This window comes from Larimichthys crocea, chromosome VII (assembly GCF_000972845.2).
Source record: "Larimichthys crocea isolate SSNF chromosome VII, L_crocea_2.0, whole genome shotgun sequence".
In the NCBI taxonomy this organism is placed as follows: Eukaryota; Metazoa; Chordata; class Actinopteri; family Sciaenidae; genus Larimichthys; species Larimichthys crocea.
In genome coordinates, this window is record NC_040017.1 from 7,457,009 (window position 1) to 7,478,225 (window position 21,217).

Genomic DNA, 21,217 nt, shown 5'->3' on the forward strand with positions numbered 1-21,217 from the left:
GTGCAGCTTTCTCTTTCTGCGGGTCTCCCATGAGAGAGAGAGAGAGAGAGAGGAACCATTAAAATCATAACTCACCGTTCGTTATTGCTTTTTATCTTTTAATGTGGAATTCCCCTCTAACATCCTTGTTTCTCTCTAAATATGACTTCATTAACTGAATTTGGCTTGTCACTACTTTGATTTAATGATTAAAGTCAAAAACAAACTCAAAAATGAAAACAAGATGACACATTAAACATGTCAAAACCTGCCATAGCCTAAAATATGAGCTCATAATGTGAAAAGTCGGAGAGGCATTAAGAGACGTTGTCTCACGCAACAGCACAGCTTTACATATCATGTTGTTGTGTCACACATCAGATCATAAAACATCAGATCATAATTAGATTACGCGTGGTATTTAATGTCTACACAACACTTATGAACCGTCCTGGTTGCGTGTTTGCGCAACATCTTTGGTATGGCACCACATGTCTGTTTTACGCAGCAGTAGAACAGGTTGGATGACGATCAAGAATCAGCCTGCTTTTTTTTTGTAACATGTGTGTGAGGGAGATAAGAAGGCAGGGAAGAGAGTGGATGACTTTGTTACTCCGCCCGAAAATGTGGTGGGAGGGTGCTGAAATGAAATGTATGAGACCAACAGCGAGTTGGGACGCGTCTTTTGGAGCGATAAGGTGGAGGAGAAGAGTCACCATAACTTCACGTTCACCGTTCTTCCCGACAAAAGGGAAACCACACACTTGTCAGCCGGGTTTCTTGTCACTCGTGAGTCGGCGGAGGAGTCTCAGTGGGTTCGCTGATCCCGGTATCTTGGTCATCGGACAGCCTGCCGTCCATCCAATGTGCGTAAAAGGGCTCTATTTTCTCACCGTCCTGTCTGGACTCGCAGCTTCAGGTGAGAACCCGGTGTAGTGTGAGTGGATAAACCGAGTGAAAAGATCATTTTGAGTTGTTGTGGTGTTGTTTCACAGTTCATGTGTGTTGTGCTTCATACACTCGTCCATACACAGTTCATGTTTTGATTTTTACAATATTTTTTTTTAAAACTCAATCAATAACATGTGTTGACTGCTCTATGTTCATCCTAGGATCCATTATTTTACATATGAATGGTCTAAATTCTCCAACCATTATATAAAATGAAATTTATATACAGTATAAAGTATGTTTTATCAGTTTGGCCTTGTATTTTAACATCTTGGCTTTCTAAAAGTATACATTGTTTCCAAATCCCAAGGGTGCTCTTGAGACGAAACAGGACGGCCCTTTAGAGAAGCTTCCGACAGTCCAGCTTCAAAGTAAACGAGAGAGACCCTGGTTGTCTTTCCATTAGTGAAAGCTCCACAGGGACCTCTAACCTCCATCACTGAGGGGCCGTCGTGCGTCATTGGGAAGTTGAGAACTTGGCACAGTGGCACCGGGAGGGCCACTCTCAAGAATTCTCGTAATGGCTTTAAAAACAAGCCACAGCGGGGGCAACTTCTGACAACATAATGCCTTACCGTATTTACCATCAAATCCGTGGCCTCATTGTTGTTTGGATTTTATGGAACCGTAGTCATTTCCTGCCTATTAATGCGCATCCGTGCTTTAGAAGTGGCCCGCTAGACGCAGATAAGTCCACCTGCTTCCCGTACAAAGGGGGTGAAGTGGTGGGAAAGGGGGGCGGGCGGTGCTTAATGTCAGGATGTCATTTGGATGATAACAACAGATACACACAACCATAGAGATAAACATAAACACTAACAGACTACAGTCTATCTGATTGTTGCAGCTGCTCACACGCATATGCTGTGACTGCACAGCTAATGGAAAACGTTTTAATATCATGAATTGGCGTATCAGTGGCAATTCATTCAGGTTGTTTAACCTTGAAGTAATCTGTGTCCATCCCTCTTAAGTGGATTAGGTTGATTGAACATGTCCATCCACCGCCAAAGCACCATGCAGGGATCCACTATAGTAGCAAGCTGCTTATGTTTACAAGGAGCATGTGCCTGCAGATCAGTCATAACAGTCGCAGGCTGACAGAGCAGGAGGATGACTAAATATACCGTGTGGATATAGAGGGATGTGCAATCAAATAACAGCATGTGGATGAAGAAAAGCGTGTTGGAACTGATTATAGCTGAGCAGCTTCTTCTTGGTTCTCATGTCTGTTATGCTGTAATCACTTCCATTGCCTTCGGCTTTATTGTGTTGGCAAAGCGTCACGGCATGCTGAAACAAGCCAGCAGACCCATCTCTTTCTCATGAGACCCCGCATGGTATGAAATTGCAATTATGCGCGCAAAATAATTCAGATTCATTTATCTCTCTCTCCCCCTCTCTCTTACCCATCTCTCTTCCTTTCAGGTAAAAACCGTGACATCAAAACAGCACAGAGCTAACACATTAGTCCATCAGACCTCCAGTGTTTTGACATGAACTGCTGTTAGTATTCATTTTCTAGACTCGCTGTAAAAGAGCATGTGTTTAAAGAGATATGATATAGACCAAGAAGAATAATCTCCCTCCAAATGTAATCCTTCATGCCTCTCAAAGATAAATGCATGACTCCTTTGTGTGTTTTCTGAAGCGTGTTTGGCAGGAGTCTTTAAAGAAAAACACAACAAATCATCATTTCTGTCGAGATACTTTTGGGTGTTAGCTTTTTGCGTTTCACAACACCAAGAATGGAATTGCTTTCTAGAACAGATGTAATTATTACCAGATTTGGACTTTTGGACCATTTGTGAAGGATGTTGGGTGCAGTGCTGAGTGAGAAGCTCTCATGGAGGTGGAGGCACAGCTCAGACAACCCCCGTGATAGTCAGAAGAGAAGCAGAACATCTGGTCACAACAAAACACACATTTGCTCCAACATGTTCTTTACATCGTTTTCAGGAACCGCTCTTTTTTTTTGTCTTATACTTCACTTTAAAATATTTGTGCTATCTTTTATAATATTTGGATTTAGAGGTTCTTGGTTCCAAACCCAGAAACACACCATACTGTATGTCTGTGATGGAATAAGCCATTGAGGTTTTGATTCAGGCAATTTTAACGAACACAACTTTCTTTAATATGAGCAAACAGGCGTTGTGATATACCAGTATTGACGATAACGGTGATATATATGTAAAAAATGAAATAACATATAACATAATCATGTTCATTACACACACCTGATAATATCGTGTAGAAGATCCAGCACCTATTAACTCCTTTCCGTTTCCTTCCATTCACGCCTTGTGTTTCCCATTCTGTGTTTGCTTTTGTACAGTTATGGTTACAGACTCTCTCTCTCTCTCTCTCTCTCTCTCTCACCTCCCTATGCTTGAGTATTTTGAGTGTGACTCATTTGCCAAAAAGACAAAAAGAGACAAAACACACAATAAAAGTTTTGTCCATGACAATTATGTAAGACAGGGCCAAACAAAGGACTCACTTTAGTTGATATTGTACTTAAGCGGTGCAAGTTTTCACTTTAAATTACCAAAAGTAATAGACATGTTTGGGCCTATGGGGCCCCTGGGGAATTTAGCCTCTTTTCCCAGAGAAAGAGAAACATTTGGATTTTCTTAAAAAAAGTAAGGTAATATTTCAAACTAACTGTTGACACTTCTCTTCTCCACAACCTCAAGTTGTTCTTTTTTTTTTCCGCTGTTGAAATGTTTAGAAAGTAAAAGTAGGGCTTGAGCTGTAGCCTTTCGTAGCCAAACTCCCTTGGAAAAGTCTTGATTTGAGAAGTGAGATAGACAGACAGAAATCTGCATGTTCTTCATTTTTCTGTATTGGTATCTCTCGCTTGTGTTCTGGAAGGAGGGTTACACTTAAACATAGTTTTCTTGTAAATAGATACTATCTTTATACCGGCAAAACAACAACTCAGCCACACACTGTGAGGACACACACTGAAAACAAACACTAGATTCATTTTAACGATTTATCTGCCTTGACCAAACACAGGCAGGCGGCTAAAAGCTGCTTTTCTTAACATTTTCTGATCCCGTGCTATAAATGATGATTTTTTTTTTGTGCTTTTACTTTAATTTCTTTTGTCCTCCTCGAACATTTTCTTCTTCAACAGAAGCCTGAAAGGCTCAAATGCTGACGTGTGCCAACCTGTCCTGATTTACAGGTTTAGCACACACACACACACACACACACACACACACACACACACACACAGACTGCAGACTGCAGACAGCATACCAGACACACACTGCTTGTTCAGGCTTCAGTTTAACTCTATGAGGTTTACAATAAACAAGCAGCCTCCTGTATGACTTATTAATAGTTATCTCTCTGCCTCAGCAACTCTAATCTCACCACAATAGTAGGTCAGTATAACAAAGCCTCACTGTGGTTGTTGACATGCCATGTCGAAACACCTAGGAGGATGCCTGGCCTTTGTGTTTGGCTGATGGGATTGCCTGGGGGTGTGTTGAGTTGACAATGACACGTTTATGTATAAGAACACACCAATCCCCAACACAGTGGGCTTAAGGCACATCTGTGAAGTGTTTGAGTGCGAGTGCAAGGCACTCCCTGCGTGATGTTTAACTCTTAAGACTGCGCTCGGCTCCAAGTGTAAACAGGGATTTGTACCACATTTCTCATTGGAGGAAAATGTTTGTGTTCAGACACACGGTCAGTGTTTATCTGAATCTGTGCAAATACAGATACAGAATATTTGCTAGCATGGGTTTCCGTGTAGTGACATTCTTACACACTCCTTTGGCTGGTCACTCGTTCTCAAAACTGTTTGGAATGACGGTAAACAAGCAGATCTTCCTGCTAAAGCAACACCTCCAAAAGGTTTACAGCATATGGAATAAATCATCTGTTTCCACATAATATCAACAACTCTTTCTGAGTAATCTGATTTGTACAAAGCCTAGAGGAATTATCATCATCTGCCAATAGTTGAATATTTGTGATTCAAGCCTCATCCCAGAGGTGAGACTGAGACACTGAAACACTGAGACAAGACCAAGACTTTTAAGAGGTCAAGAACAAGACCAAAGTCGGACATTATGAAGCTTACTTAGGTAGTTAACATGTAGGTAATTCTAAATCTCTTTGGGTGAGGCGTGGTCCCAGCCTTCTTAGTAAGCGTGCATACTGCTCTGTGTTTTCTTTTGGATGCTGTTTTCCTTGATGAACTCTGTGGTTTAAAAAGTCAAATTTTATTACAGATGGTTTGGATGACATCTCCTCCCAGAGAGCCGCAGTCAGTTTCTTTGATTCTTGTGAGAAAAGTAGGTGGACCTCAGACCTCATAGGAGGGCTAGAGGCTTGTTCCCCCAAATATTAAAGTCAGATGCTTCAATCTGGTACACTTTGATAACACAATTGAGAGGGATCTATGAAGAGCTTTATGCTCTTCTAAACAAGCCTGACCCTAACCAGAGCTGTTCACACCAAACTATAAATATACAGTTTCCTGTTCACTGTGGTCGTAGTCTGATGGTTAAACCTCGACCTGAATGCTACTTTCCTCTGTAATTTTCTGTACCGACTGTCATCATTGAGTGTGCCTGAAAGAGCACACTATATAATACCCCCATAATTTTATTATCATTCTTACGCAGTTTTTTTGGCTCAGTATCAAAGGTATCAAAACCGGCTCGGCTGGGAATCATGCACTACGACTTTTCTAAGCATTTTGCCAAAATATTTGCCGATAAATTGCCAAAAACAACACCAAAAAAATGAATGGATGTGTATTGGTAGAATGTTTGAGAGCTACAGTTGGTGACTAGAGTGAAAACTAGAAAAAAACTGTTTAAAAAATAAATTTGTAAACTGCTCTCGAGGCTGCAAATTTTACTCTACAGAAATAACTTATACATAGAAACGTAGGAAAATTTGTGGTGGTCTCAGTGATAACACTGTTGAAGCTGTCAGACTTACAGTTTTGATGTGGGATGCAAAGATGCACCAGCAACACTCATCCACGGCCTCATAGACCGCCATGTTAAAAAGGCGGGAACATTGTAGTGTAGAGGTACCAGTTTTTTTTCATGGCTCTATAAGTCCCATCTCTTAACTTTAGCCACATAACATATATATGTAGACGTTCAGGAAGAGCTCAGGATGCTCACACTGAAGCCGATTAAATGATAGGAACTACGGTTTGGCCAAAAAAGGCTTTCTGTTCGATGGGTACTTTCAGCTGTTTTTCTCTCTCTCAGCGGTGTCAAATGTCATAGGAGCTGCTGCGGGTGACTGCTCTGCTGTGATTGGTGGGCTCACAGACAGACAGACAGACACACAGACACACACACACACAAATCCCCTCAAAATAAAAGACTTTGTAAAACTCTGTGATTAACAGACACAGGCACGCACACACATGCTGACAGCTTGCGACGGGGCCAGAGTCATTTTTTTTTGTTAAAAATTCGGTCGATTTCTAGATTCCCACAAGACCTTCAAAAAAGTACTTCAATAATGCTTCATCCTACTGCTTTATTCTGTCATTCCGGTTTTTCATGACTTTGTCAATCATTGTGATCGTTTTGACGTCACATCATAGTTTTCTGTTCCTGTTTCCTAATGTTGGAAAGATTAAGGTTAATGCAGAACTGAATTTCCCAGGCTGGAGGGTCACTCTCTTTCGTAATCTCCTTTTCTTTGATTAGTGTCTGACTTCCACATGTCCTCCTCCAGCTATTGCTAAAAACACTGACTAATAAAATGTGCTCTATGTTGAAAGAGTATCGGGGGAGCTACTTATCCGGTTTTACTCACTAATTATCTGTCACTGCACAGAAATGTAAATGAATGAGTGTAAATTGAGAAGAAAAGGAGTGGGGCTAGTGGGTGTGGCAGGTGAAGGACAGGATGCAAGGGTTCGGTCACATTTATGCGCTTGAATGTTTCCTACACCTCTCATTTGTTTTCATTAAATCCTGCGTGACTGACATGTAAGAGTGCTTTTCTAGTTTCAGTGTGAGTTCAGGCTAGCTGTGGCTCATTTGCAAAATTGTATATCCTTTCTCATATAACTTGCTACATGGGAAATGAATACAAAGGTAGTTCATTTATTACTAATACTATCCCTTCAGCCCCCTTTCTAATTATGTGTGACTGGGAATTTAAGTGACTAGCGATGTCCTTTCATGAAATTAAAGGATATTTTCCAAAGAACGATCACAATTAATGCAGCAGAGGGTGAGACATCCTGATTTTTAGTTCCTAGTTTGACTAAAGCTCCAAAAACACTGTATCCTGCATCCTCCAAAATACAACCGAGTTTCAATTTTCATGTAACATTGTAACTTTTGCTAATCAGCTGCTACTGCAGCTACAAACGACAATTGTGAGATGAAGCTAAAATGCTAAACGCTTAACAGTAGCACAGTCATTGAGTCAGAAAGTCATTGAACTGACTTAATAATGTCAGTTACACAGCAATATTGATCTAGATTTCATTAGCATTCATTCTTGTGAGATCATGCAAGAGTCCATCTTGCCAGGCTTCAAGCTACTTGTGTCCGAACACAGTGCTTAAGGACCATTCAGCGTCCTATGATGAAGTACTGCCTGCTACACCATGAACTACAGGTGTGGTTTATAACTAGGTGTGTGCCATGACGTGTGTGGAAAGTGACTGTAACAAGATTTGTTATATCATAACTGGAAAGTGTTTCATCATTGAAAGAAAGACAACGAACGGTACTGAAGGTTCTTCCCTTGACCTTCTTGACTACATTATATAGTTCGCTGATCTGATTGCTTGAAGTCCGCACTTGATAGGCGGCAGATCATTGGATGATCATCTGTCTATCAGCATGTATTTTTCGAAAATGCCTCCACTTTTCCAAACTGTTTCCAACTACGACTTCCCAGATAGTTCTGTGTAATAAACCATCTGGCGCAGTCAGGTTACTTGACAGCTGGATTGATTACAAATAGAAATGTATCAGGTCCGTCAGACACATGTAGGATGACACGGCCGAAACTCTTTCTGTGCAGACACACAGTGTATAATACTGAAGAGTGGTTTATGTTTAATTGCTTGTAGCTGGTTTAAAAGGCTGCCATTAAACAACTGTTTACAAGCTACGTAGGATGAATTGCGACCAGTAGACTGACCTTTATTCTTGAAATTGGTGGCATCCCCATTTAAGGCGGAAAGTGAAGAGCAGAGGTCTTTGGATTGTGTAGTGTAGTTTCTGATCTGTGTATATTGTCAGTAGCGGACTTATTCATCTGCTCAAGAGCAGGAGGTGGAAGTCACAGGGGGACTGGATTCACTCTGACTCATAGCACTGCAGGACACTGAGCATACGGTTAATCTACCCTTGTAGTAAATATGTGAAACTAAGGTTGTCTTTTAAGGGTTGGACTGTCCTTCCAACAGAAGCCTGTGGGTGTGTTGAATCGAAGCGTACACGTTACAACCCCCCTCAGGAGTTTGTAATCCCGTGGAGAAGTTGTTGAGTCAGCTGCGAAGTGGGAGTGAAAGAGGTTTGATGGATTAAACTCTTATCCTCACTCACCCACTACACGTTTCCTCTGGACACCACCGCCTGATGAATTACAATTGGCCGACAGGAGGAGGAAAGAGAGAGGAAGAAAGAGTTAGAAAAAGAGATTGATGGTTGGTCTGTGTTTGGACTGACCTTTAGAGTGTATACAAACACATTTTTGTGGTTTCCTAAAGTTTGGTGCAGTTCTTACATTTATAGGACTCAAAAATGAATGAAATAAAAACAGCATCAAAATGGCAGCTTGTGACATTTCCATCCAAAGAAACTTCTGTTCTTTCTCTTTAAAAATAAAAAGTGATTCCTCATAAATCAAGTTAATGAAAGCTTTTGATTTGCAGCTGAAGGAAACACCCGGTGTCTGGTTCATGTCTTTGGTCCTGATGCATTTTAGACTTCAGCCTTATTTGGAGCAATAGGCCTGAGTAAGGACAGTCACTGTGGATGAAAGAAAACAGCGCCACCTGCAGAAAGTCAAACAAAACATCCAGAGAAAGTTCTTCCCGCTCCATTTGATTGACAAGGGATCTGTGCGAAGTGTGTGAAGGTATGTGGATGCTTGAATGTTACACCTGTATGTGATAGTCGCACATGTCACTCCAAAAACCACGTGCATAGATTTATTGCTTTAACAGCCTTCGCTCTTCAGGGGAAGCTTCCATTTAAACAGAAGAGTGTCAGTGAGGACAGCAACTGATGTTGAGCGAGAAGGCTCATAGTTGAGGTTCAAGTTCATCCCAAAGTTGGTGGATAGTTTCTGTGCAGGCCAGTCAAGTTCTTCTATACCAACTGAGGAAAACATTTCTGTATGAACCTGGCTTAGTGACATTGTCATGAAACAGGAAAAGGCTTTCTTCAGACTGTTGATACAAGCACATGGTCTGAATATTGTGTTCCTTTTAACTGGATAAACCATAAAAACAGCCCCAGAACAAAAGCTCATGTGCAGCCTTTGGTATGTGAACACATGCCTTTCGTGTTTGTTTTGGCACAACTGTATGTTCATAACTAAGTGGAATGAACAGAAAGACATATGGAGAAAAGGCACAGCACGGTATGCTATGCACAGTTGTGTCCATTTCAGTGGTTCACTCCCATTACACCACTCAACACTCACCCTCTCCCTCAACTCTGTGAGAGGATATGGTTACCTGAACCTGCTATTCCCAGCCTTAGTCCAGCCCTGTGTGAAAGCCAAGCCTTGTTACAGAAAAAAAACAACCAAGGCTTGTGAAACCTCTCACAAAGCAGAGAAGAGTGATCTTTGTGATCCTCTGAGCTCTTTGTGTGTTTGGTCCTGTCCTAAGTGTTTCCTCCAAAACCGGTGCAACAGAGAATCGAGTTTCCTCTGGTGGTCCCTTTGTTTCTGAGCCATAATGAAGACAGGAAAGGCACAACTGCACATCGTCTAGGAAATAATGTAATGAAAACAGTTTCCTGATTTAGAAAGTCGTGGCAACTACTTGATTTCTGTTTCCTACTCTCTCGTGAAACCCAATAAGATATAACATCCTCTTGGCAAAGGGAAAAACTGTGGCTACAGTGTATGAGGTAAAGGAAACACCTCTTAAACAGTAATCAGTTGTGGTATCCTCATGGTATCCGGATATCTTCACTACCTGATCATGGATGTTATTATACTATGAAAGCTAAGTTAAAGCTGGAAAGCAGCTCTGTTTCTTTTGTTTCTTTTCCCATTGCCGTGTACATCTTCATACTTATGAATTATGGCAGTAACAAGCCTTTAAGCTCCTTGTGATCAAGATTTTAATTGTGCAATAAGGCGGACATGGTTTGTTCACTCTGTGGATTGTTTTTAAGATATTTAAAGAGGAATATTTAGAATTCCAGAGAATGTTTGCAGAGCAGTTATGACTCAAGTTCAATATACCAAGCATGCCTCTCTGTCGTGTGAAACACACCCAGAATGGCCTGAAAATGCTAATGTTTTGGAAAAGCCATCCATGGTAACCGTATGTAACCTATCTGATGAGACAGTTCTTTGTTTGTTTGCCTTTTAGCTAGCTAAATATATGGTGGAAAAGTGCGGTGGAATGTCCGACCCTGGTCTAAGGAAGATTATTTTTTGGTGCAGACATACATCAGAGAATTGTTGTTCAGCCTTGGCAGGAGTATACACTATCTCAGAGCACTGTTTAACCAGATGATAAACATTGATTTTAATAGGGCAGCCTTGAGAATTGACTGTCCGTTACACCACTTTGCCAAACAGCAACTGTCAAATAATAGCTCAGCAAGAGTTATAGCTGTAGGTACAGCAGACCTGTCAAGCTTTGGATTTTTCTAAATGTCAGAACACTCTGTACAGGGCTGTAACTGACACTTTGAAACACAATAGCAAAAATGTCAGGAATGGATTAAACAGTGCATTTATCTTCTCTAACATAAGCTGCTAATAATAGAATATTTGGCTAACAAGGTTACTGCTTACATGTGTTGTTCAGTGTCACTTTTAAGGCCAAATAATATATCATTAACTAATTTGTGGCTCTACAGATTCTGTTCACACAGTAACACCTCCACTGTTTAGTATTTCTGTGGAAAGTGGAACCCGGTCCTGGATGCTATTAGGACTATAGTTAGTAACTCTTGTCTTTTGGATATGGGATACATTGGTTAGTCCTCATTTTGAAGCCTTTTCTTTTAAGGTGAAAAAAACATAAACCTTTTCTCTGACTTGCTTTTCCAAGTATATAAGTATCATACTTGTAATACTTGTAAACTACTAACTGGCTCTAAACTGCAGTTTCTTTCTTTCCATGTCCTTAACATAGATCATCGAGTGGGGAGGATGATGACTTTTTTTTAACCTGGGACTTGTTAACTTTAGCCTTTGAGCACGATATCATGTATGGAGACATCAAGCTCATTTCAGAGTGCATGTGCAGTTTAGACGTTTGTAGAGGGTTCTTGTGTTAAAACAAGACAGAAATATTTAATGATCAGCTAACCAGCTTCAGTTTCCTACAATTTGCCTGTAGTTAAAGTCATTTCAGAAAAAAATGTTAGTAGAAATAAGGAGCATTTCTGACCCACTGAGAACATTTAATATGACAAACTTACAACCATCAAAAAATCTGGTAATGTGAGACTAAAGACTTTGTAAAGCATAGTAGAGGTTATGCAGTTTTAAACCTGCCTGCACTCTTTCATAATGGGTGAAATATTATAGGGCCAGGTCAAACACTACTTGATATTTTTTTCTGCCTCTTTGGAAGGCTTTTATACAATCTTGGGATGACTGCCAAGCCAAGCAAACCTAATCACTCTTGAGTGGGTTTGGTTTGATTATTTTACACTAGATGAAAGTATTTGTCCTCACGGGCCAGTGGACGGTTGCAGTGTGTAGCAGCTAGTGTTGACAGGTAGAGTAAAGTGCATTAAAGGTTCAGCAAGTTCATTTTATTGTGATCTATTGGATATATTGACAGATAACATGGACTAATGCCAACACTGGTACATCTAATGGAGAAACCATGTGTGTGTGTGTGTGCCACACACATGCATAACAATGGGGAATAATGTTTTACAACCTTTTCCAGCTTTTCCTCTTGCCATATCTGTTCGCGAAATAGAAACATCTGGAATGTACATTGACAAAAATACACACAGAGTCTTTCCAGAGGTTTGTGTTTGATAAGATGGTGACCTGAGGTCAGATCCTATGTAAGAAAGTGATTCATTGTAACTGTAGTAGTTTTAAATCCAAGCAATCAGGCAGTTAAGCTTCAGCACGCTTCACATAAAGACTCTAATTCTGTCTTTTTAATTACCAGTGAAGAGTGTAATAGATCTCATTCACATGTTTTACAGTATTTAATAACTTAAATGAGGGAAATATAGAGTAGAGACACAATCTTAATGAAGACTGAGATTTGTTTTGCTCTGACTCAGCAGTACCTTTGTGCCAACTTGACAGACCTCAGCGTAGAGACAGACCCGATCAAACAGATTAGAAGTACTTTAAAGCCTTCTCCTACAGCATGATTATAAAAGAGCTTTAAAAGGAGTTATGGAGTTGTCTTATGCAAATATCCTGCAAGAAAACTACAGCATGCCAGACAATGTCTGCAATATTTGAAACATAATTTGGATAAATCACAGTATGTGACTTATATGTCCTTACTCTGGCCCTGCCCTCCACTTTAGGGTGCATAACTCCATCTTAATAAGCTGTGAAAGCTCTCTCTCTCTCTCTCTCAGTCACCGGACGCTGGGTGTGGTCAGCATTGGCCGGGCAGGATGTTCAGATATAAACAAGCTTATACTGGACGGAGAGCCATGCCGGAGTAGAAAAATGGGCAGACAAACAAGCAAGCAAGCAAGCAAACAAACAATATTACCTTATCTCCTCCTTACAGCCTGCAATTATGTAACAGAATACATTTCCCATCACGGTATGAGACCCTAGCTCCATGCAACCATCATTCACTCCTTCCTCTGCTCTTTCTCATCACTTAAGGTCGCTCTTTCATTCCTGCATGTTTATCTCATTTCTCTCTGTCTCTAATTGAGTTGCCCTCTTAATGTCGTCACTCATGTATGATGGCATGCATCTTCCTCAGGAATTAGTGCCTGCTCATGACCGATTAAATAGCAATCATGTACTTTTAGCCGCAGGGAGAAATTAGTACTGTAATTGAAGCACTATATAGACCTAAGCGTTCTGTCATTCTACTAATATCTATTTTGTCTTCAAACAGGCCTAATTAACCCTAATTCTTACTCAGCACAGCTCACGTCAAAGGACGGCAGAGTTGAAAGCGATTTACTTTTTTTGTTGTTGAAAGCAGATTAGCAACGCTGTTTCAAATTCATGTACTGTAAATAGATTAGCTAAGGGGAGAGGTTTGAAATGAGGTGTTAAGGCCCTGGAGGACTCGCTCTCTCTGCTGATACATAAAGCATGATGAGTCATTTCAGCATGAGCTTTTAAACAATTTGGTTTGGTAGAGGAGGAATGGCATTGCACTATATAACTCGGCTTATCTTCCGTGTGCGCTGTTCTCTCTGAAATAAAGATGAAGAAATGGAGGGCTTTAACTGTGCATATATGATGAGTAATGATTTTTATTACAGACATTTACCTTCTAAAGTAGACGGAGAGTGGACTCAAAATTGCGTGGATGCAGAAACCGTTGCCATGATTCCTGTCTTAATTTAGTGTGCTAACATTTGCGGATAAGCACTAAACACAGCAAACCAGCAAGCTAATGGGAATGCAGGTGAAATGTTGACACAATAATGTTGCCATATGAAAAGTTTAGGGATCATAAAAGTAGGTTAAGATTCATCCTAATGGATGCCTGAAATTTTGTAGCCATCTTTGTTAAAACGTCAATGTCACTGTGGCACTACATGAAAAGTCAATAGGGCTATTCTTGTGGGGACTTTGTCTGAAAGATCATGGCTATATATCCAACAGTTGAGATATTTCAATGTGGAAATGGTGAACATATTGACTAAGCCTATGGCTAAAAACAGAGCAATGTGTATTTTAGATTGAAATGAGGCACTTGTTAACAGGACTGTCATTTCTGTGACACACGCAATGGAACACTTTCTGCCCACTCCCCGTCCTCTCCTCCGTTCGCTGCTCTTTCTCTTTGTCAAGCTTCACATGTATTATGGAAAATAAGACTTTTACCTGGCAGTCCGGACTCTTCTTGCTGAGTTTTGACACACACTTACTCGCACAAACACACACACACACACACACACACTTGCAACTGGAGCCAAAGAGGGAGTCATTACTGGCTGTACTGATAGAGCCTTTGCTGATGATATCTGCCTAATGAATATCCTGAACACAGGCAGTTTAATCCACTAACTTCAGTGTTTCCACTGCCAGGTAGACGAGGAAGCGAGAGAAGGGTGGCAGAGGAGGCTTGTTTTCAATCCATCAAAGTATTATTCTCTAACATAAAAAAGTTAAAGTCATATTTTTCCTCTGTGAGCAAAAATATCTGCCAGTGGGGAAAGATTTGCAAACCAAACTGCTTGGACATCTTTCTTGACTTAAATAGCAATTTATTGATGGAAGATGTACTACCTGTCTTATTTTCAAGAAAATTATGTAGAGAGTCCAGTGAGATTGCATATACTGCAATCCCACGGCAATGACATATATTTTTTCCTTTCCAGAAAAATACACTTTTCTGTCTGTCTGATGATTTTCAAAGATAGACATTTCTTGCAGTGTGTACTCTGCTTATATTGCTCACTTGTACACACTCCTCCCAGGTTTCATCGGCCTCATTTAAAACACATTAGGCTGTTAGAGCGCTGTCAGGGCCCGGTGATGAGAGAGAAGCCTGTCTGTTTAATGCTGTGCGGGGGCTGTCTGGTCGCCCCACTCTCTCTCATCCCAACCCACAGGAAACTCTCTCCAGCCTGATAAGGAGCAGAGAACACGCTGCCGGAGGAGCCGAGCTCCTGCTGACATTTTTCTTAATGCCCACTGTATTTATAATGCAGGGGGGACGTTATGGCTCCATTTACCTTCCTGGACTTTTTTTAAATTTCTATACCTGGTGCCTTATATTGCCATTCAACATAAGGAAAAACCCATCTTCAGACACTGCAACTACATTTTAAATAGTAGAATAGAGCTTAACATCTTTATCTATGATAGTAGGCACTGTGCAACCTCAACTAGAGGCATAACATCTTATCCATTTTACATCCGAGGAACAGAATAACCCTGATGCGAGGTGATTGCATCAACAAAAACTAATTATCTCACATAAAAAAAACTGAAGGCCTGGGATGGCACACGCATTCGACCCACAGATAGCTTGTCTGTATCTGATAGTCTAAACTCTCATCACGTGTTTGCCTTGTTCTGCAGGGTAATCATACAGAGTGTGCTAATGACATTAAGACAAATCTTGGCTACTGTGAGCGGACGGTGATGCGTTCAGGGGAATTGACTTTAATAAGGCTAGACATAGCTCCGGATATTATTAGGATGTATAGAGCTCTCTCTATAAATAGACCAGATGATTTGGACTTGACAGCCTGCACATAAACCTCCACAGAGACTTAGATTCATACACACATACTCACTGGGTTGCTTTAGAAAAAAAAGGTTTTACCTTGATAAACAAGGCTCTTCAAAGTCAGGAGGTGAGGGAGATGCGATCGGCCTGTTCCTGATGTGATGTTGACCAACTGCCAGACAAAAACTCAGCATTAAGCATGTCTCTGTCAGGGACATTGTGTGCATGTGTGTGTGTGTCTGTGTGTAGTATATATACAGTGTGTGTGTCAGCGCTAACTCCATTCTAGGGAGCTCCATCCATCATTATGTGGAAGAGCCAAATCGTTGCCAATATCCCTCTCCACTCTTCCAGTCCATTCATTTTCCATCTAATAGGTCTACCACATATACTGTAAAGATTGATATAGTCCACATCCATGTAATATACAGCAGACTGTCAATTTCAGCCCTGTCTCAGCTGCAGTAGTGCAGCTAAAGTGGCTATTATTCATTAAATGTCACAGATTGTGCCTGCTGATCTGGAATCAGACTTTCAAGATGTAATGAAACAGAGTTCACTCACTGATTGCAGATCTAATCTCGTGCATACAGCATTTTGAACCAATCTGTGAGATTTTGGTATACACTGTTATATATGTATCTAATACGGCTATAATGACAACTTAGAGTTAGTGATTTTTCTTGCAGCAGCACTGCGTAGGCAGATGGAGGGTCACTGGGTACACTGCATGCACTCCCTACACAGGAATTTACTGATGAGGCTGAATTCATACTGCATATGTTGCGTTGTATATTTGTGTTTCTTTCACAAACCATTAATCTATGTATAGATTTTGCTCTGTGTGCCTCGCATTCTGCTTTTGAAGTAAACTCTGCTAAACTCTGTGCCTTATGTTTGTGCCTCGCAGGCGTGCTGCAGGTCAGCGGGATGCGTATATACACCTCAGGGGAGGTGGAGGCAGTCAACGGGACGGATGTTCGTCTGAAATGCACATTCCAGAGCTCCTCTCCCATCAATCCCAACACCATAATCATCTCCTGGAGCTTTAGACCTCTCAAGCCAGGCCGAGAGGAGTCGGTGAGTGCGTGTGTGTCTGTATGTGCAAGTGAGAAAATGAGATCAAACCTCAAACCTCCCTCATTGTGTCAGGGAGCATCCACCCCCTCAGCCAACTGAGAGAGAAGTCGGTGAGTCATCAGGCTCCCTACAGACTGTCCAAGACAGCTTGTGTATGTTTGTGTGTGTGTGTGTGTGTGTGTGTGTGTGTGTGCGTGTGTGTGTGTCTGTGTGCACATATTGAGAATAGAGAGAGAAAGCAGCAGCAGGTCTGGTTTTATGTCTTGTCTGTCTTTCTCTGTGAGAATAAAATTGCTTCCTTCCCCAGACTCAGTTTGGTATTACTTTCTATCTATGACCGTCCAACTAATCAAACCCATTATTGCTCTACCAAATCCATTCTCTTTTAGGTGTTCTACTATCAACAGCGGCCATATCCTCCCGTAGAAGGCATTTTTAGGAAGCGCATCTCTTGGGCTGGTGATGTCATGGGCCGTGATGCTTCCATCATAATTCAACAGGTTAAGTTCACCTACAACGGCACTTACATCTGCCAGGTGAAGAATCCGCCGGATGTCCACGGCTCGGTTGGAGAGATTCGCCTGCGTGTGGTCATTTCAGGTCTGCAGTGTATATTTTAGACAAAATACTTCCTTGTATATATGACATGAATATGTTTTATCTGTGTCTTTGAAAACATGTACGTCAGATTCTCTCTTGTCAAATATGGGAAGACAGCAGAAGAAAATATGTTTCAATTTAGAAACTATTAGACAGGATTAGGATTCTTATGGAGTGAGTCATAATTTAAACGGCAAGTCTCATAATTCTTGAATTGATCTTGTTCGGTAAGATGTGGTATGAATTTTAGATTAAAGCAAATTTTAATCAAAAAGATTGCAAATGTTCCAGACATATTGATTTATTTTTTTACAAAATCAATAACAATTAAATAGTTATTTTCAAATTAGTGTAATAGTCTTTGAACAACTGTTGGAAAAAGAGGCTGCGGCTGTACAGGTACAGCCTCTGCTGTGACATTCAGTTATAAATGATTAAATGAGATGTATTAATTACAGATTTTACTCTTTTACCGAGACACTCAGAACTATTGACCAGAGATACATAAATATTTGAACAGGCAACAGCATGTCAACAAGATGGAGAGTCTCCAGCAAGGCAATGCTCTCAGCTAAACGCTAATGTCAGCATGCTGACATGCTCGCAATGTCAATGCTAACATGCTGATGTTTAGCAGGTGTGTAGGGGTAGTTTAGCATGATAGCCGTTTCTGATTAGCACTAAACACAAAGTGCATTTGAGGCTGATGAGAAAGTTAAGTATTAATCATAAACCAAAATATCAAACAAAATGAAGTGATGACCTGATGATGGCACTACAGGAAAAGCTAGTGGATCAGCAGTGTAGGATTCATCCTCTGGAGATCAATAATGTGTGTACAAAAAAATTATTGAAACATTTCTCTCAACACCATAAAACCACTAGAGGAGAAGCGTATTAATAACTACAGCAGGCACACACCATAACATTGCTCTGAGCAATGATGTTTTTGGACACTCAGCCTGTGTTTCCGTCTCACCTACAGCTTCTTTCTCCGAACTTCTCCTTCTGGCGTTGGCCATCGGGGGCGGCATCGCTGCTGTCGTCTTGCTCCTCATCATCATTTTTTCCTGCAGGCGGTGCAGGAAGAGGAGACAGAGACAGCTAGAAGGGAACGAGGAGGCTCCCCGCAAAGAGAGAAAAGACCCCACTGCGTGGTAAGACCAAAGAGAAAGACAGATGGAGAGGAAGAGGGGGATAGAGAGAGGAACAGAAGAATCACACATTTCCTCTCTCGCTCTCCATCTAACTCTGGGGATCGGGGCATGGGGCGCTCCTTCTTGGGGCCTTGGGCTTTTTTCCTTCTGGACACTTCACTTCCACCTTCCCCTCCAACAGCAGTCTTTGGATGCCAAATCTGGACAAGTTCATGGACAGCTGTCATTCAGATAAATTAAGCCTTTGTGTAGAAAGTTGTACATATAGAACTTTAGCCAGACTGCTGTGTGTGTTTTATATCACCCGTGCCTTTCATTTCTCATTCATCCATTCCAGCTAAATGGGCTCCAAAACACATTTCCTGTTGGGTGTAAATGTTTTGATGATGTAGAGGTAGAACAATGGTGTATTCCTGCTGTTTACTTCCCTACTAATACATTTCATACTCCAACATACCAATGCAGTACAAACCACATGTTTGATATTTTCAAGAAACAATAGAAACTGTGGAACAAAGAATGAGCAGTTTCCTAGCTCTTCTATTGAACTTTGTTTAATTACCCCATGATGGGAAACATGATGCAACCACATACAAAGCTTTCACCGACACTCATTTCAATGGTCGTATATTTTAACTGTCTGACCGACGTTACTGTGGTTCTTTTGAATCTGCAGCAGGATGCTGGTGGACATTTCTGTTTTGTTTTCACTACTGAAGTTATATCGCTGTATTTTTCTACGATTCTGTGGTGTTATTACACTGATGCTGAGACTCCTGCCGAGATAATCAAGGTGCTATGACATAATCAAATCCTGTTGGAGAGCACTTGTTGGAAACAGACAGTTCATGCAGTACTTTTGTAAACACTTTACCAGCACACATTTAAATGCAATATCACTGACAAAGTGGCAAATCATATTACCAGCTTGTAGCCTCTCTGATGGCCGATTGTCTGTTTTAAACAATGAGCTGTTTTCTGGGCACGTGGGACTTCTTTATTTCTCTCCAGGGTTTTCAGATCTTTCTGCAATAGGCGCCATAACTTGTTACTGTCAAAACTGGTGTTGCAATGACTCACTGTGTGCAGCAGACTTTAAAAGCCAGGCCTCTCAAGGAAAAGTTGACAACTCTATTGTCATCTTGCTTAATCAGATTTCCTCAGGCTTTAAGCGGAAGACAAATCTTTATTGAAAATAGGAAATGTTTGTACCCCAATCAAATGCAGATATGTAAACAGAGATATTGATCAGCCTTCACTCTCAGCTTTGGACGATTTACCCTGCGTGACACTAACCCTTCAACCCTGCTGCTGTCTTTGTGTTGTCTTGTCCTTTCCCCATTGTGTATGGCTTATACACATGCATGTACATAAATAATTCATGAATGTGTCATGCATGAATTCATATCCCTGTATGTGTGTGTGTGTGTGTGCTATGTTGTTCTTACCTCCCCCTGGTGCATGTCTCCTTGTCCCCTCTGTGTATGCATGTATGTATCCTAGCCACCCATCAAGGGCCGTCCACCTCTACCTATCAGAGACATCCATAGAGATTGACAGTTCAGACGGCATGATCTCAGAGGCCAGCACCAAAGACCCGAGCTCCTCAGAGGATGAGGGCCCGAGCTCGGATGACGACGACGGTGGTGACGACTCCGACTGAGAGAAGGTGGGGACAGACAGAGAGGCAGAAACACTGATGTGAAGCCAGCCAGGAAGCCTGCTGGAGGGATGCCCAGATGGCACCAATGGATTACGGTCCACGGTTCTGCTAAGTGGATGCTAGATGAAGGGAGCTCTGCTGCTGTTTTGAAAAACAAACGCATCGTTCAAAAATGGGAGGAAAACGGAAAGAAAGGTCTGCGTGAAAACTTTCCGAATAGGAGGAAAGATTAGAGCGATGCTTTTGATGAGGGTCAAGGCTTTGAAACAGGATCAAAAATCTAGGAACTTCAACTTTTGAGACAGTCCAGAAAGCCAGAGCCTGGCTTGGCTCTGTCTCTTGTTAAGTGTTAGATGTCAATACCAAAATCAACTGCAACATGCAATGGAAACTAGAATGAGGGAGATGTTTTCTGCCATGATGAGCCATGTTTACACTTTGAGGATACCTAACTTTTGCAAAACCATTCTCTGGTTGACCTAATTGTGTAGAATTGTTTTCTTTTATGTCTTAATTTTACAATTCAAAGTCATTGGGGGTCATGTGGGTCTTGCATTTCAGTTAGTTCTACACGCCATCATAATACCTGTCAGTCAGTGCACTTATTAAAAGCTTTTTTATCTTCCAACTGTAGACTGAGAGGGCTTGTGTCACATCAGATTACTTGGATAAAAAAAGCATAAAATGTGATGTAGCTGTCATTAAGTCTGAAGGCCATAGGCAATACTTGATTAGTTAGCGAGCATCTGCATGCCAGCACCTGTCCTGCATGTTGTGTTGTGTGGAAGCGCACAGTCAGATCTGAAAACCCTTTGATTGCAAAACGTCCTTGAGAGCCTGTTTTCTCTCCACGCGTCTGTGAATGCATCATACTAACAAATGATCACAATACCTGTCCTTCCATCTTTTTATATGGCCGCATTTTGTACTTGTGATGTAATACTGAGCAATATGATTATAGATGTTTTTATTTTTTTCTATTGTTTTATTTTTTAGATAATGCCAGAAGTATTTTACCGCGTTGGTTAAAATGTCACTCTGTGTTTGTTATAGAGCGTTTGTAAAAAATAAAATAAGATGTTCTAATAAAAATGCCTTCAAATCTTTCCCGCATTGTGTCACATAAATCTCGCCACACAAATTGCAGACACTGGTTGGCACGCGAAACAGACAATCGCACACAACTTGGCAAGATTTGATAGAACTCAT

The 21,217-nt window shown here is 41.1% G+C and overlaps 1 protein-coding gene across 1 annotated transcript; it reads left to right on the forward strand.

Moving 5' to 3' along the window:
• The first annotated feature begins 558 nt into the window (after positions 1-558).
• Positions 559-21,114, forward strand: LOC104930456 (myelin protein zero-like protein 2). Its single transcript, XM_010745253.3, has 5 exons — positions 559-898; positions 16,419-16,588; positions 16,978-17,188; positions 18,174-18,345; positions 19,849-21,114. The coding sequence occupies exons 1-5, from the start codon at positions 580-582 to the stop codon at positions 20,006-20,008; spliced, it is 1,032 nt and encodes a 343-aa protein (XP_010743555.3). The 5' UTR covers positions 559-579; the 3' UTR covers positions 20,009-21,114.
• The last annotated feature ends 103 nt before the right edge of the window (positions 21,115-21,217 follow it).

What these genes read in the sequence shown, in the direction of transcription:
- LOC104930456 (XM_010745253.3), top strand. Translation starts at nt 580, where the DNA reads ATGACTTTGTTACTCCGCCCGAAAATGTGGTGGGAGGGTGCTGAAATG. An exon ending in CCTGCGTGTGGTCATTTCAG is followed by an intron (nt 17,189 to 18,173) that starts GTCTGCAGTGTA and finishes TCTCACCTACAG; the next exon opens with CTTCTTTCTCCGAACTTCTC. An exon ending in AGAAAAGACCCCACTGCGTG is followed by an intron (nt 18,346 to 19,848) that starts GTAAGACCAAAG and finishes TATGTATCCTAG; the next exon opens with CCACCCATCAAGGGCCGTCC.